This window comes from Orcinus orca, chromosome 4 (assembly GCF_937001465.1).
Source record: "Orcinus orca chromosome 4, mOrcOrc1.1, whole genome shotgun sequence".
Classification (NCBI taxonomy): domain Eukaryota; kingdom Metazoa; phylum Chordata; class Mammalia; order Artiodactyla; family Delphinidae; genus Orcinus; species Orcinus orca.
In genome coordinates this window covers 50,923,503-50,938,669 of record NC_064562.1, presented here as the reverse complement: position 1 = coordinate 50,938,669, position 15,167 = coordinate 50,923,503, and the positions used below count along the sequence as shown (strand labels likewise).

At 36.6% G+C, this 15,167-nt stretch overlaps 1 protein-coding gene and 1 non-coding gene across 12 annotated transcripts in view; both read right to left on the bottom strand.

Moving 5' to 3' along the window:
• Window positions 1-15,167, bottom strand: part of ANKRD17 (ankyrin repeat domain 17) — a 159,873-nt gene that overhangs the window by 19,466 nt on the left and 125,240 nt on the right. For all 11 annotated transcript variants that reach the window (XM_049709591.1, XM_033412520.2, XM_033412517.2 and 8 more), the window contains 5 exons: window positions 9,468-9,639; window positions 7,877-8,324; window positions 7,063-7,218; window positions 5,058-5,207; window positions 2,065-3,701 (listed from right to left, as the gene is read on the bottom strand). In XM_049709591.1, the coding sequence (XP_049565548.1) occupies window positions 2,065-3,701; window positions 5,058-5,207; window positions 7,063-7,218; window positions 7,877-8,324; window positions 9,468-9,639 (2,563 nt within the window). The remainder of the gene's footprint in view (window positions 1-2,064; window positions 3,702-5,057; window positions 5,208-7,062; window positions 7,219-7,876; window positions 8,325-9,467; window positions 9,640-15,167) is intronic.
• On the bottom strand, window positions 1,724-1,796 carry TRNAV-CAC (transfer RNA valine (anticodon CAC)). Its single transcript has one exon. It is a non-coding gene; the product is annotated as a tRNA-Val (tRNA).

Sequence of the window (15,167 nt, the reverse complement as noted above, 5' to 3'; positions counted from 1 at the left end):
CATTATTGGAAAAACTGTGGAATCTGAATAAAGTCTGTAGTCCAGTTAATTGTACTGTACCAATATTAATTTCTTAGTTTTAATAAATATATGGTGTAAGAATGTTTACTTAGGGGAAATTGGGGTAATTATAGAAGAAGTCTTCTATAAATCTAAAAATATTTCAAAGTAAAAAGTTAAAAAAGAAAAAGCAGTCACTCAAAACCAGATCTTTAGATCCTCTTTAGATATCAGCACTGTCTAACAGCACTTTTTATATTAACAGATGTGTTCAGTATCTGGGCTCTCCAATATTGCAGCTACCAGCCATTATGTGCTTAACAAGGAAGCACTTGAAATATGACCAGCCTACAGCCACAATGGAAAACAATAAGGGGGATACTCAGAAAACTAAAAATAGAACTACCACATGATCCAGCAATTCCACTTCTGGAACTATATCCAAAAGAAACACAAACACTAACTCAAAAAGATACCTACACTTCCATGTTCGTAACAGCATTATATACGATAGCTAAGACATGGAAAAAACCTAAGTATCCATCCATGGATGAATGGATAAAGAAGCTGTGGTATGTATACATATATGTATACATACCACACACATACACACACACAATGGGATATTATTTAGTCATAAAAAAACCACAAAAAAACACGAGGAAATCCTGCCATTTCTGACAAAATGGATGGGCCATGAGGGCATTATGCTAAGTAAAATAAGTCAGACAGAGAAAGACAAAAACTGTATGATCTCACTTATATGTGGAATCTCAAACAAACAAACTCATAGAAAAAGAGATCAGATTTGTGGTTACTAGAGGTGGAGGTGGGGTGGGGTGGGGGAATTGGAGGAAGGTGGTCAAAAGGTACAAACTTCCAGTTACAAGATAAGTAAGTATTAGGGATGTAATGTGCAACATAGTAACGGTAGTTAACACTGTTGTATGATACATAGGAAAGCTGTTAAGAGAGACTAAATCCTAAGAGCTCTCATCACAAGGAAAAATATTTTTTCCTTTTTCTTTTTTTTAAAAAATTGTATCTATAGGAGATGATGAATGCTAACTAAATTTACTGCCGCAATTATCTCACAATGTATGTAAGTCAAACCATTATGCTCTACACCTTAAACTCATATACAGTGATGTACATCAATTACATCTCAACAAAACTGGGAAAAAATTTTAAAAATGGGCAGTTTGACTGAGATGAATTTTTAATTTTATTAAATTTAAATAGCACATATAGTTAGTGCCTACCCTTTTGAACTATGTATCTCTACATTTTTCTCATTATTTTTAAAACAAAAAAGACAGTCGGAAGTGAAATCAAATTTTAAAAATCTTTGGTAATAATTTTTTATTTGAACTAAAAGCAAACTTTTGATGGCATTATCTTATTAAATTAAAATATGAGGGGCTTCCCTGGTGGCGCAGTGGTTGAGAGTCCGCCTGCTGATGCAGGGGATACGGGTTCGTGCCCCGGTCTGGGAAGATCCCACATGCCATGGAGCGGCTGGGCCCTCAAGCCATGGCCACTAAGCCTGCGCATCCGGAGCCTGTGCTCCGCAATGGGAGAGGCCACAACAGTGAGAGACCCGCGTACCGCAAAAAAAAAAAAAAAAAAAAAAAAAGAGACTTTTTAAATTTATTTATTTTTAAAATATTTTTATTTATTTATTTGGCTGCGCCTGGTCTTAGTTGTGGCATGTGGGATTTATTTCCCTGACCAGGGATGGAACCTGGCCCCCCTGCATTGTGAGTGTAGAGTCTTAACCACTGGACTACCAGGGAAGTCCCCTTTTCTTTACTTTGAGAGAGAAAAATATACCTGATGAATAAACTTATTTATAGTAAATTTAAGATAAAAATCCATTACAGCTTCTAAAAAGATTTAAAAAATAATAATGCCATTCTAGACACAGTCAATACAATAGCATTTGAATTAGTACTACTGTCTATCTGACCCAGTCACAGAGTAAAAGTATTAGAAAATAACCCAGAGTTTCAAAATCATTTGTATAAACGAGCAGCTGCAGAATGTCAGAAAATACAAATTTACCTGAGGGACTTGGAGCAGGTCTCTGTAATGGTGGTCTAAAACCTGGAGCTTTGGAAGTATCAGACTGATGTAAAGGATCTGAATTTGGCAAATATGAGGATTTTCCTGATAGCATAGATTCTGGTGTTGACTGAGATGAAACAACAGATCCTCCCCAGAAGGCATGAGCAGAAGTAGGGCTATTTTCAAACAATGTGCTAAAGGGCCCAAATGGTAAGGGGGCACTGAAATTGGGAGCAATAGGCTTATTTGCTGGATGTATTGAATTTTGACAAGCACTTTGTGTACTTAAGGTCGAAGGTAGCTGGACAGAAGAGGGAACACTGTGAGGTCTTTTAATGTGATTGACACTGAGGACTGCAACAGATGAATTTTGCACAGGAGCTGGATTCTTGTGAGGGGCAGCTGTGCCATGAGAGGGTGGTCTAATAGCAGGGGGTTCCATTTTAGGCGGAGGCTGGGAGCATCCCATTTGTGTCTGAGGCATAGGGTAAGTCACTGGGGCAGTAGAAGGCACCGCCACTGGAGCAGAACTTGTTGTTACTAAAGGAGGAACAGTCATTCTAACTTCCGGGGGAGGAACCTGAGACTGCTGAAGAGGTGGTCTTGGCTCCTGAGAAACAGATCCCGGAGGTTGCTGCTGAGTAGAATGAACTGATGAACTCCCAGAAGAACTGCTGCTGTTTGGAGGTCTACTGTTTGTTGTTTCTACTACTGGTGGACTACCTGCTTCCTGTTCAGAGGAAGATGCCCCTTTATTTGGAGATGCTGTTCCACAATCCAAAGGGCTGTTTCTAGAAACCCCTCCTGGCTGGGCTGGTGGTGATGGGGAAGATGGGGATGATACTGGGTAGTGTTCTTTGGCAGTAGGCATAGGATATGTGGCATTTGTGGGTGCAGTGCTGTTGTTACTTGCTGTGGTTGTGACTGTTGTTGTGGTGGCATTGGATGTCTTCACAACTGTGACGAAAAGCTGCCTTCTAACAGAAGGTGAACTTGGACTGCCATTTGTAGATGTACCAGGCACCGTTGAAGCTGATGAACTGGTTGTAGTTGTTGGACTTGAAGTTAAAGAACCTGCTGAATTCACCTGAGAACCACTGCTATTCTGATTGCTATGGCGAGGCACCATGTGAGGCTTAGGCGAGTTAGTAGCTCTGGCAGGGCTCAAAGGCCTGACAGGAAAAGGACCCCAAGTGGATTGAGCTGGTGGAAAAGTACCTCCAAAGTGTGTCATGGGCAACCTTGGTGGACGGATCTGCTGGAAAGTCTGAGCAGCAAGCAAAGCATGTGCAAACTGTGGAGGAGGATATGCTAATGGAAGAGAAACTGGAAAACCAGGCCTCACATTATTCACTGGGTTCTTAATGGTTTTGTGAGTAGATGCAGAAGAAATTGCAGGCACAGTGAGTGCTGTGGCAGTTTGAGATGTTGATGACAGAGCTACAGTCGTCATTTTAATTCCCATTAAGGAACTGTTAGCAGCAGTGGTGGTAGGTGCTGATGACCCAATTTTGGAATTTGCTGAGGAGCTTTTCAAACGATTCTTTGGAATAAGTTCATCAATTTCTTTGTCTGGATCCTTGATCAGAGCATTGATCAACTGAGTTGCTTGTCTTGTTGATTCAGTGCCACCCCTATAAGTTGACAAAAAAAAAAAAAATTAGGTCCAATTTCCCCTCTTTAATATGTAAAGCCTAAATTAATTCATGTGTGTATGTGTATGTACACACATACAGAGAACAGATAAAAGTTAAGAAGCAATTTTCTGACTATTTTTGAGGTATTATGCAAACAAAGCAATAAACTGTCCTGACACACCACTATATTTTTCAAAGGAAAAGTAAATGACTTCTTTTCCCCAAAATTTAATTTCACTATTGTTTCCTCAGACTAAACAATCATCTTCCAACTGTGAAATACATTCTAGACAGGAAAAGCACTGCACTTAAAATCCTACGTAATCCATATTGTTACCATGAAGTTGAACAGCTGATCAATATTAAAAGCAGTACAAATAAGCAAGAAAAATAATACCACTGAGTAAGAAAATAGTATTTTATTTTAAATCCTGGTAGCTAAGATGACCCCATTTATATTTATTAGTGGTTTCTCTATTAGTAGAGTGATTATTGTAACTCTTTTGGACAGATGTCTCAAAATGAGAGAAGAATCCTGATAATTACAACAATGGCCATAAGGTCAAACCCCAGTCTTGGATGTTCAGGAAAATATTTGATTGAAAGGAAAGCCTTATGGAGACCCTAAGGGGAAAATTACTTATAAAGGGTATCTACTTCCCCTCTTCTCTGGATAAGGCAAGTTGTGACTACACCTATCCCAGGGGAGGGATAAACAAGATAGGAGAAGGGGATAAGTGCAAAACAGAGCTGGTTAATTGCTTCCTTCCTCTTGAGGCAGGCTAAAAAACTATCTGTCCTTCTATTACTGGGAAGGGCACCTGTCTCTCACAACCAAATTTATGATTTCTTAGAATATCATCTTAACTCTAAGGGTATTCAGGCACAGACATGTTCAAGTATTCAATTTAAAACAAATATCCACTTCAGATTTAAACCTATTACTGAGCTCATATTCTAAAGATACAATCTCAGAATAACAAATCTCAAATGCTAATTTAAGAGAAAGATGGAAAACTACAGATTAGAATGTGTTAGAAACCTACTCCTTCTTAAAAAGTGTTTAAGAATGTCATATTACAAGTTTATATAAGGAAAAGATTATTCAAACCTTTGCCATACACACACAAAAGAAAAATTCCTTTAAAGCCCTTTGAAATACTTCACAAGAGCATATAAATAAGAAAAAAAAAACTGTAAAGGTTATCTTAAACACGAATCAAATTCCCATTTAAAAAAGTATGCTATTAAATACAAAGTTCCATTGAAAACTCAAATGCTTATATATATTGATAATTAAGCTCTAGTGCAATAAAATACAAAAGAAAAAAATCGTAAGAGACAAAATTTTGCCTTATAGTTATTATCCGGTCTCCTGTCTTGTCTTTCTGCTTATCAATATCTATGTGTGCACCAGTGAACTCCCGAATAGCATTAATGTTACAGCCTCCTCTTCCAATCACTCTGGATATCACAGTTGATGGAACAGACACTTTCTTTGACCTGTTTAACAGTTGCAAAAATAAATTAAGATAAATCATAATTATCAGTGGTTGTAATTAAAATAAGAATTATTACTAAAATATGTTTCTGTAAATGCAGAATATTGTTGAATAAGCCTCTTCTACCTACTCTCACTCTAAGTGATAAAAGGCAACTAAGAGCCACAGAAAAGAGAAAGAGAGAGAGTGAGCTTTACCACAGCTTCTCATCTCATTACCAAAAACTTTGCTTTTTTGACTTTCGTCCTTCATTAATATCTGTGACGCACATACATGTAGATATACGCTGTGTTAATGCAAATACTAATGGCAAATAAAAGACAGGGGTTCCTGCCTACATATACTGACTATGTAGAAACCAAGTAAGAAAACTACAACACGATGTTGTAAGAGCTCTAATAGGGTATCATAAAGACACATTGGTTGGGGCATCTAATCTACCCCAAGGAGTCAAGAAAGGCTTCTTGTGGGTACCTTTGGGTGTTTGACTCATATTCTTGTTTTTATTCCCTAATATATAACTGAAAGGATGATACTAAAAATTCATTGTTGCCCTGCATTCTTCTAGAGTCATTAAAATGATTATCCACAAATATGGAAACTTGCTAATGGATGTTTAGTTGTGTGAGGAAAGAGAAAAGCCTGCTGGAATTCCAAAAAAGCAAAACCCACCTAACACCTACAAAATTACATTACAATTTTAAACATTCAGATTCAGGAAAGGTAGATATAAATTTCTGACAAGTCTAAATTAAAGAATACTTCTAAAAGAAAAACAGTATAACTCTCAATAAAAAGAAGGAGCCAACTGTGCTTCAATGAATAAGTAAATTATTTATTTAGAATAGATTAAATATGAAATTATACGTTTTTTAAATGGTAAGGTATGATCCCTGCCCTTTTGTATACATAACTAAGTTACTTGATAATTCCTTTTTCCCTAAAGAACATAATAATCAGTCAGTGATCATTATTTTAAGTTAGTTAAGAATTTGCTTGCATACTACAATATAAAATACATGCAGGAAAACTGAATTCTCTTATTTTTGTACAGAAAGTATTCTGATGTTGTGATTTCAGTTAGTTCAAAAGAATGTGTGTGAGACAGAGAAAGAGATAAAGATAGAGATGGGGGTTGAGGGGAAGTGTTGGCCCAAAATAAGATAAAAAATGTACAGTACATCTTGAGATTAACAGTAATAAGCTTGGTTCACTACAGATTTTGTTTTAAAACAATCAAAAGTTTAATTTTTTTGATGGAATTTCTGGAGAGTTCCTTAAAATAGGTTATCAAAGATTTATAATGGATCACATCCTTTCTAGGTCTGTGGTATCTTACCACCTTTTAGTTTCTGGGATGTTGTTTTACTTTTTAATACATATTATTTAAAAATTCCAAGCAAAATATTTTAGTCCTAAAACCCCTGAAATAAAGGTATCCTATGATTTGAAGAATAGTTTAAAACCAATACTTAATTCATTCTCCAAATATTTACAAGTATGCAGTAGACACTACATAGTGGGCTCTGAGGTTACAAAGCCGAACAAGACAATCTATCACCTTGAATAAATTAGCTCACTACCAAATACCAATACCTATGGGGTCAAGCAGACACCACAATGATCTAACTTTTTATGTAAAATTTCTCAATTTTAAAAGTGTTAACATACACTTTTTTTTTCCATCTAAAATATAGTATAGGTCGTCTCTGTTGGCCAGATGCAGCCTTGGGCCACCAGTTTGTTTGCAACCTCTGGAAGAGTTAGGGGAATTTAACTGTAAGGTAAACTATGCTTCATTGTGAAATAGAGCACATATAAAAATGAGAAAAACAATAAAAGAAATAATCAGTCACCTTCTTACAACTTCTTTCCATCCTTCTTCCCTCTTTTGTCCACGCTTAGGACTTGCTACTGTTAATTTCCCATTTGGAGAGGAAAGGGGAGATGGACCAGATTTTGTGCAAGTGGAAAGAGAATTACTGGTCACTTCACTGATAGTCTCTGACAATCTTTAACAGGGAGGAAAAACACATTAAATATAGAAGAGATGTAGAATTTTTAATGATAAAGGCAATCTACTACATGATTATATTCTTTATTTTAAGAATACTATGATGAATAAATGAGAAATTTATTTTTCACTTTTCAATACTTAGCATAATATGAAGGGCCAATTTTAAGAAGATATTATCTAGAGGTCAAATTTAGCAGAACTGAAATACAATAATAATCCCTGAGAAACCATAATTAATACTTTTCATGGGTTAAGTTTAACAACCAAAATGAAGAAATTACACAGTAATTCTTTTTTTTTTTTGTGGTACACGGGCCTCTCACTGTTGTGGCCTCTCCCACTGCAGAGCACAGGCTCCGGACGCGCAGGCTCAGTGGCCATGGCTCACAGGCCCAGCCACTCTGCGGCATGTGGAATCTTCCCGGACCGGGGCACGAACCCGTGTCCCCTGCATTGGCAGGCAGACTCTCAACCACTGTGCCACCAGGGAAGCCCTACAGTAATTCTTTAATTCAAATGAAATCATGCCTTCTTTAGAACAAAGACAAACCCTTATTTTGTCAGTTGTTCATCTGCCTGCTTTACTAAACAATTCAGCAAGAAAGTGTTTCATAATGATACTATAAATCATGAAAATGAAAATTGGAACTAACTTTATTGAAGCCTTGCCAGAAACAGATTTTCTCTCCTCCTTTGGAAAGGTAACCAGAACTGATGGCTGCTTCTTGCTGGTCACAGTGGTGGTGACCATAGCAGGTGAATGATTGTCACTCTTTCGGCTGCTGTTGCTGTTACTACTTTCATCACTGCAACTGGAAATTCTCATGTTATCACTGTCTCCACTCTCGCTGGTACTGCTGCTCTTGGACTCTCCATTCACCTTCTCTGGCTGACTGTATGAGATTGGTAGTGGATCATCAAATATAATTTGAACATTTTCTGGAGTAATTTTATTTTTCCTGTTTTTCCTCTTTGAACTGGTTGTAGTTATGGTATTGTTTCTTTTACCATGGGAACCTGCCAAAGTGGTCCAGGTTGCAGATATACCTATGGTAGTAGTGGTTGTGGCACTTGGAGGCTCTGTCAAGACTTCAGGTTCATCTGTAGAAGTAGCAATACTGAATTAGCAAGTTCTGGTGTTCTTGGCATATATTTAGATTTAAGCACTCGACAAAAATAAATGCTGAATTTACTTTACTACTACTATTAGATATAAAGTTATCAGTCATTCCAGCATTCACTGGTAATGAGATGGATATGACTGATCTATTCTCTCTGTCCCTAAGTTCTAAACAACGCATAGTAGGCAGTTATAAAAAATATTTTGGGGACACTTTGGGAAATATGAATATGTACCGTATATTACATATTATTACATAATTATTAAATTTCTTAAGTGTAATAATGTTATTGTAGTTATGTAAAATAATGTTCTTTTTCTGGGAAACACTGCTCAAGTATTTAGGGGTAATTTCGTATGATGTGTACAACATATATAAGACTATTCAAAAAAAGAGAGAGGAAAAAAGATAAACAAATGTGCCAAAATGTTATATGAATCTAGGTGACTTACAGGCGTTCATTATACTAATCCTTAAACTTTTCTGTAGTTTGAAATTTTTCAAAATAAAAGGCTGGAGGAGGGGGAAATTAACACACACACACAGCATAAATATTTGGTGGTTTAATGACAATGGTCCTTTCTAACAATATCCTCATCTCAAATAATTTTTTATTTAGAACCTAGTTAAAAATAATTCCCTCATTTAAGAAAAATCTGAATATGGTCTTGGCTGTAGATGAAATTATGGAATTACTGTTAATTTTTTAAGGTATTATAAATGCTATTGCAATTATGTAAGCAAATGTCATTCCTTGGATGTGTGCTGATGTTTTATAGGTGCAATGTCAGATGTCTGCAATTTACTTTCAGACGGCTTAGGAAAAAACTATGTATGTATATTTAGAGAAAAAGATAAAACAAATATAGTAAAATGTTTATTTTTAAATTAGGTGAAGGGTATTTCAGGTGTTTGTTTCATTATTCTTTCAACTTGTGTGTAGGTTTGAAATTCTTTATAATAAAAAGCTGGGAAGAAGTCAAAAAATGAAAATAGCATATGAATACTTTAGGCCTTAATAACGTAGAGATCTTTTTTCACCTAAAGTTACTGATATTTAAGGAAATATAATTTTGAGTAGAATGTATTACATGAAACAAATTAGATGGTTTAGAGAAAATACCTTCAACTTTATGCTTTTCTTTTTCTTGAGCAGCTTGGAGTTCAAAGTTTTCTTTATTTTTGGCTTCAATCTCTTCTAGTTTTCTTCTTTGTTCTTCTTTTTTCTTTCTTCTCTTCTCCTTTCTCTTTTCTCTTTTTGCAGCCAAAGCCAGCCTCCGGCTTTCTTCCCTTAACTGTTAAAGAATCAATAAAACAGAATTATAACACTGGAATTTACCTTGGAAAAAAGTTGTCACATAATGTCATTTTATCATTAAGGGTACTGGGATACCATACAATTCAAAGTCATCTTAGTTCAATTCATTGTTTGATCAAGATCATACTCAAATCACTGTAAAGAGAAAATAATATTTTTAAATGTCAAGATCAAATTAATGATAAAGACAACCTAATTTCAAAATGGATGAATGATAAAGATATACATAACTTCATAATCACTATGGAAATATAAATTAAAATAACAAGCTACCATGTTTTGTTCATTAATTTGGGAAAATTAAAAAAGATATCAGCTAGCAAAAGTTTGGGAAAATGAATTCTTCCCTACACCGCTGTCAGTATAAACATTAACATTTTTAGAAAGGTAATTTGAAAGCCTCCTATGAAAATTACAAAGTGCTTATCCTAAGAATATATTCTATAAAATGACTACCTCTAGTGGAAAAATATAGGCTTAATACTTTCCATTGCAAAGTTGATTACAATACTAGTAAATGGAAGCTAGGTAAATCCATGGGGTGGGGAGAAGTTAACAACAGTATATATTCACAGAATACTAGGCAGCCATTAAAAGTTATAAATGTATACCTGGGAAAATGTTCACAATTTACATTTGCTAGGAAAAAAAAGGCAAATTGCAAACCAATGATCTCATTTGGTGTGTGTGGGGGGGCGGTGCTTTATGTGAATCTATCCAGGATACAAATCAAAGGTTTACTAGTGATTACCTCTAGAGCATGGGCTTGGACAAGAAGTAGCAGAAAGATGGTGACTTTCAATTTTACTTTATATAACTGTACATTGTTTCTATTTGTTAAACTGGATACATATTACTTTCACAGTCAAAAAAACTAGGAATAAGTTTTAAAGTCCAATAACATCTCTTAATAAGCTATTTTAACTATTAAATTTTCCTCTTTGGCTCATAAAATGGTAAAATCATCTACAAACTCTTTTGTTTGCATGTTCTCTAAATGACATTTTCAAAGTACATATTCCTTGATATAATCTAGCTTTCTATACATTTTATGTATATTTTAAATATGTGTCAAAACAATGATACTTAGTTTATGGAAAATGTCACAATATCCTAACTAATGAAAGCAGCCCTTAAAGACAAACTTATAAGCCAAATCAGACTTACTTTTCTTGAGAAAAAGTCTGACTTTTTAAGTCTCTAGCTTTTGCTAGACACCCCTCCTCCCTTTTGAAATAATCCTTGTTGGGTGACTAAAAGGTCTTGCCCACCTTGAAAGTTTTCACACCCTGGGGCAACGCACCATAATTACATTCTCTTGGGTAAGAGATATGACTTTTGTTTCCGAAAAGGTAAATAATTAAGGAGAATCTATAGAACAACAGATACTTTCTCAAGCAGATGGATTTTAGGAAAGAACACAAATGGAAACTGGAGATATAAAAATGGTCTGCATAGTACCTACCCCCTAGAAATTTTTGCTGGTCTTCCAGAAGGACCCAAGTTTCCTCTGAAGACCAGTAAGGGAGGAGCTTTTGACCTTTCCAAAGGACTGAGAAGAAAACAGTAATTGGTGACCTTCACACCCTAGTTCACTACAAGGAAGGAGTACTACCTGACTGGTGAGTTTGAAAGAAGGAACTGAGCGTGTATGACTCAGCTCATTCAGCCTTGCTTTAATGTAGCTAAGCTGCCTGTCCTCAGGATCCCTTATACTTTCTACATCTCTGCCTGAGCTCCAGTGAGGGAGGCCTGGGGTTGATCTGTTTTGCTGACTTTCAAGAAATAAATAGCTAAGTGTAAAGGGAAGAGAAGGAGTAGAAAGGGGGGTGAAGGGTGTGCCAAAGAAACATTTTCAAAGCAACTGTGGCTACAGATAGATACTAAGCCTCTCCAATTTAGAATCAGGAATAATAAAACTGATATTTCATCTATATTACATCTGTATGGAAAAAAAGCCAGGAAATAGATTTGGGGGGATAAAAATAACAAGTGAGCTTTAAGACTTTTGGCTCGGCCAGATGAATTATTAATTTTGCTTGATTTTTAAAATGTGTCCAGTGGTAAGAAATAATTGTGATTGGTATTCAAGAGGGGGGAAGAACTTTTAAAAATAGAAAAACTAGGGCTTCCCTGGTGGCACAGTGGTTGAGAGTCCACCTGCTGATGCAGGGGACACAGGTTCGTGTCCTGGTCTGGGAGGATCCCACATGCCGCGTGAGCCATGGCCGCTGAGCCTGCGCGTCCAGAGCCTGTGCTCCGCAACGGGAGAGGCCACAACAGTGAGAGGCCCGCGTACCACAAAAAAAAAAAAAAAAAAAAGGAAGACCAAATGAGACTTTTAGAAAGGCATATATCAGGCAGAAGACGACAATCAGGAGAAAGCAGCTTCAATGGGAGAAGAGTTTCATAAAGGAAGGCAAATCAACACTGGTAAGTATCACAAAGTATCAGTAAGGACACAAGTATGAGATGTCTAATCTTATTCTGGATTTGGCAATAAGATGCCATTGGTGACCTCTGCCATAGTTAGTTCACTGAATTAGTGGAGAAGTAAGCAGCAAATGGTCCTGGATGGAGAATTACAAAGAAAAGTAAAAAAAAAGAAAAAAGAAAAAAGAAAAGTAGAGTCAACAAGACATAGATTATTCCCTTAAAATATTTAGATAAGGAAACAAAATACTAAATTTGTGGTAAGGTTTCATTAGGATAGTTAACTTCATGAAGTTGTAGAAAGAGGGTAGGAGTTAATGAAATAGCAGGCACTAAAGTATGGGAGAGGTGGTAATAACTGATACAAGATCCGAAGGAGAAAAGATGAAAACAGAGTATTTAAACCATGAGACTCGAGTAAGTCTGGAGGTGCAGGTAAACAGGGTTAGAAATTCAGCCTACATTCTATATTTTCTCACAAGGTACATGCCCTAGACCTCATTTCACTTACCGGGGAACTGCTACATGTTTGTGAGCATATGTGGGGGAGGGTAGAGGTTTTGAAGAAAAGAGTCAAATTGCAGAATAAATAACCTCATTGTGGAAAAGGAAAGAAAGGGCACTAGTCCAACTGATTTTTTCTTTTGTCTGCAGGATCTTAGTTCCCCAACCCAGGCCCCAGCAGTAGCGAAAACACTGAGTCCTAATCACTGGACTGCCAGGGAATTCCCTAACTGGTGATTTCTAATTATAGATTCAGGAAACAAATTGATGTTTGAGAGTTAAGCTTTTTAAGATGAGAATTTAAGGATTCAGGGAAAGGCAGTCCAGACTAAAGAAATACCATGTGCAAATCTGTTTTTTTCTTTTTTTGGCCGCACCTCGAGCCACGTGGGATCTTAGCTCCCTGACCAGAGATAGAACCCACACCCCCTGCATTGGAAGTGCGGAGTCTTAACCACTGGACCGCCAGGGAAGTCCCCCATGTGCATATTTGGATACAGTTATGTGAATGAGATATGTGAGGAGTAGAAAACCATAGTGAGTGATGAGCCTAGAGAAGACAGGAAGAGCCAAATGTTTTAAATTTCCCATGCAGACAATGAAGACTGAAGGATTTCGAGTAGGGAGTAAAGGCAATCATATCTGTGTATCAGAAACTATGGGAACTGGAAAAGTTACACTGGAATAAAGGATTAAACTGAAGGCAAAAGATGACAGAGGCAAAGGTATTTATTTATAGACAGACTGTTAAGAAGCCTACTGCAATACTTCAGGTGAGAAGTGATAATTTAGGAGAGGATGGAACAGAAGACATAAAGAGACTGCCAAAGCTCAATTAAAGGTCATGATGATGATACTGATACCATTAATATTTAGGGGGTTAATATGTGCCAGATACTGGATTAAGTTAATTTACTACACTAACTTATTTGATGGATATAGAGAATGCGGAGCAAAGATAATTGAGAATCTGAAAACTACATCAAGATTTCAATTATTTCTGAATTCAGTAGTGGTATCAATAACAGAAAAAGAGGTCAAGGAGTACAGGGGAAGGGAAGGGCAGGATCCAGCAAAATTTTTTTGATAACTATGTACTAAGCATGGTTCTAGTCTCTTAGGACTAAGCAGAAGACAAAATATCCCTGCCCTCATGAAGCTTATGAAGCTTACATTTAGTTGCTGGGGGAGGCACACAGACAGCAAACGTAATACATTATACAGTTTTTTAAAAAGGTGTTAAGTACAATGTAAAACAGGAATACTGGAGCAGAGGAAGAGAAGTGTGTATATGGGGACATATAGGGGAACATGAAGGTGAAGTTTAAGTAAACATTTAAAAGATTTGAAGTATAGCAGGCAAAGAGAACAGTCAGTATATAAGCTGTATGTTCAGGTAGGCCTGGAATGTTTAAGTAGGTCAGTCTGGTTGAGAATAATAGAAAATGACTTTCAGAGAACATATCAGGAGACTTCATCACCTAAGGTCCCACGGGGCATTTTAAAGACTTTTTATCTTTTACTCTGAGGGAAATGGCACTGTAGGGTTTTGAGCAAAAGAGTGATTTGATTTAACTGATATATAGGATCACTCTAAGTGTTAAATAGAGAACAGACGGCAGAGCAATGATGGAATCAGGGAGACCAGTTAAATGACTACTGTGGAAATACAGGTAAAAGATGATATTAATGACTTGAATCAGGGTGAGAAGTGATAAATAGTGACTAGGATCCTTGATATAGTTCTAAGGCAAAGGTAACTAGATTTTCCAACACAATGGAGGACAGAGAGAAATCAAGCATGATATCGATATCTTTAGCCTGAGCAAATTACAAGACAGAGTTGTGGGTTTGGAGTGGGCAAAGATCAGGAGTTCACATTTGAACGTAAGTATGAGATGTCTAATTAAGTATCCAAAAGGACATGTTGAGTAGCTAGCTAGATATAAGAGACTGGAATGTAGGGAAGAGGTTTGGACTAAAGATATAAATTTGGGATCAGCTAGTATATATTTAAAGGTAAGAAGCAGGATGAGATGACCAGTGGATAAAGAAGATCATGTAATAAGCTAAATGACTTGCCAACTAAGAGGAGAGAAGAGGAGGAACTAGAGATACAGAAGGAACATTCAGAAAGATAAGAGAAAAACCAAGACTGTGTAGTGTAATGAAGGCCAGATAAATAGAGTATGTCAGGTGTTATTAGGCTTAGTAAGATAAGGATAGAGAAGTAATCACTGGAGTTAGCTAGTGAGAGTCCCCAAAGACCGTAAAGGCATAGTTTTGGTGGAGCTGTAGGAGTGAGAGCCTGGTAGGAGTAAATTCAAGACAAAAAAGAATTGGAATACCCAAAATAGACAAGTTTTGCTGCAAATGGGAGCAGAAATGGGCTTGTAGCTGAAAATGGGGGGGCGGGGAGGTACGTGTTGGAAAAATCAGAAGTTTTTTTTAAGATTGGACAAAGAAGCTTATATGATGATGAGGATGATCCAGGAGAGGAGGGAAAATGATATAGAAGAAAAGAAAACTGCCACAACAATGTTTTTGTTTTTTTTTTTTTTTGCGGTA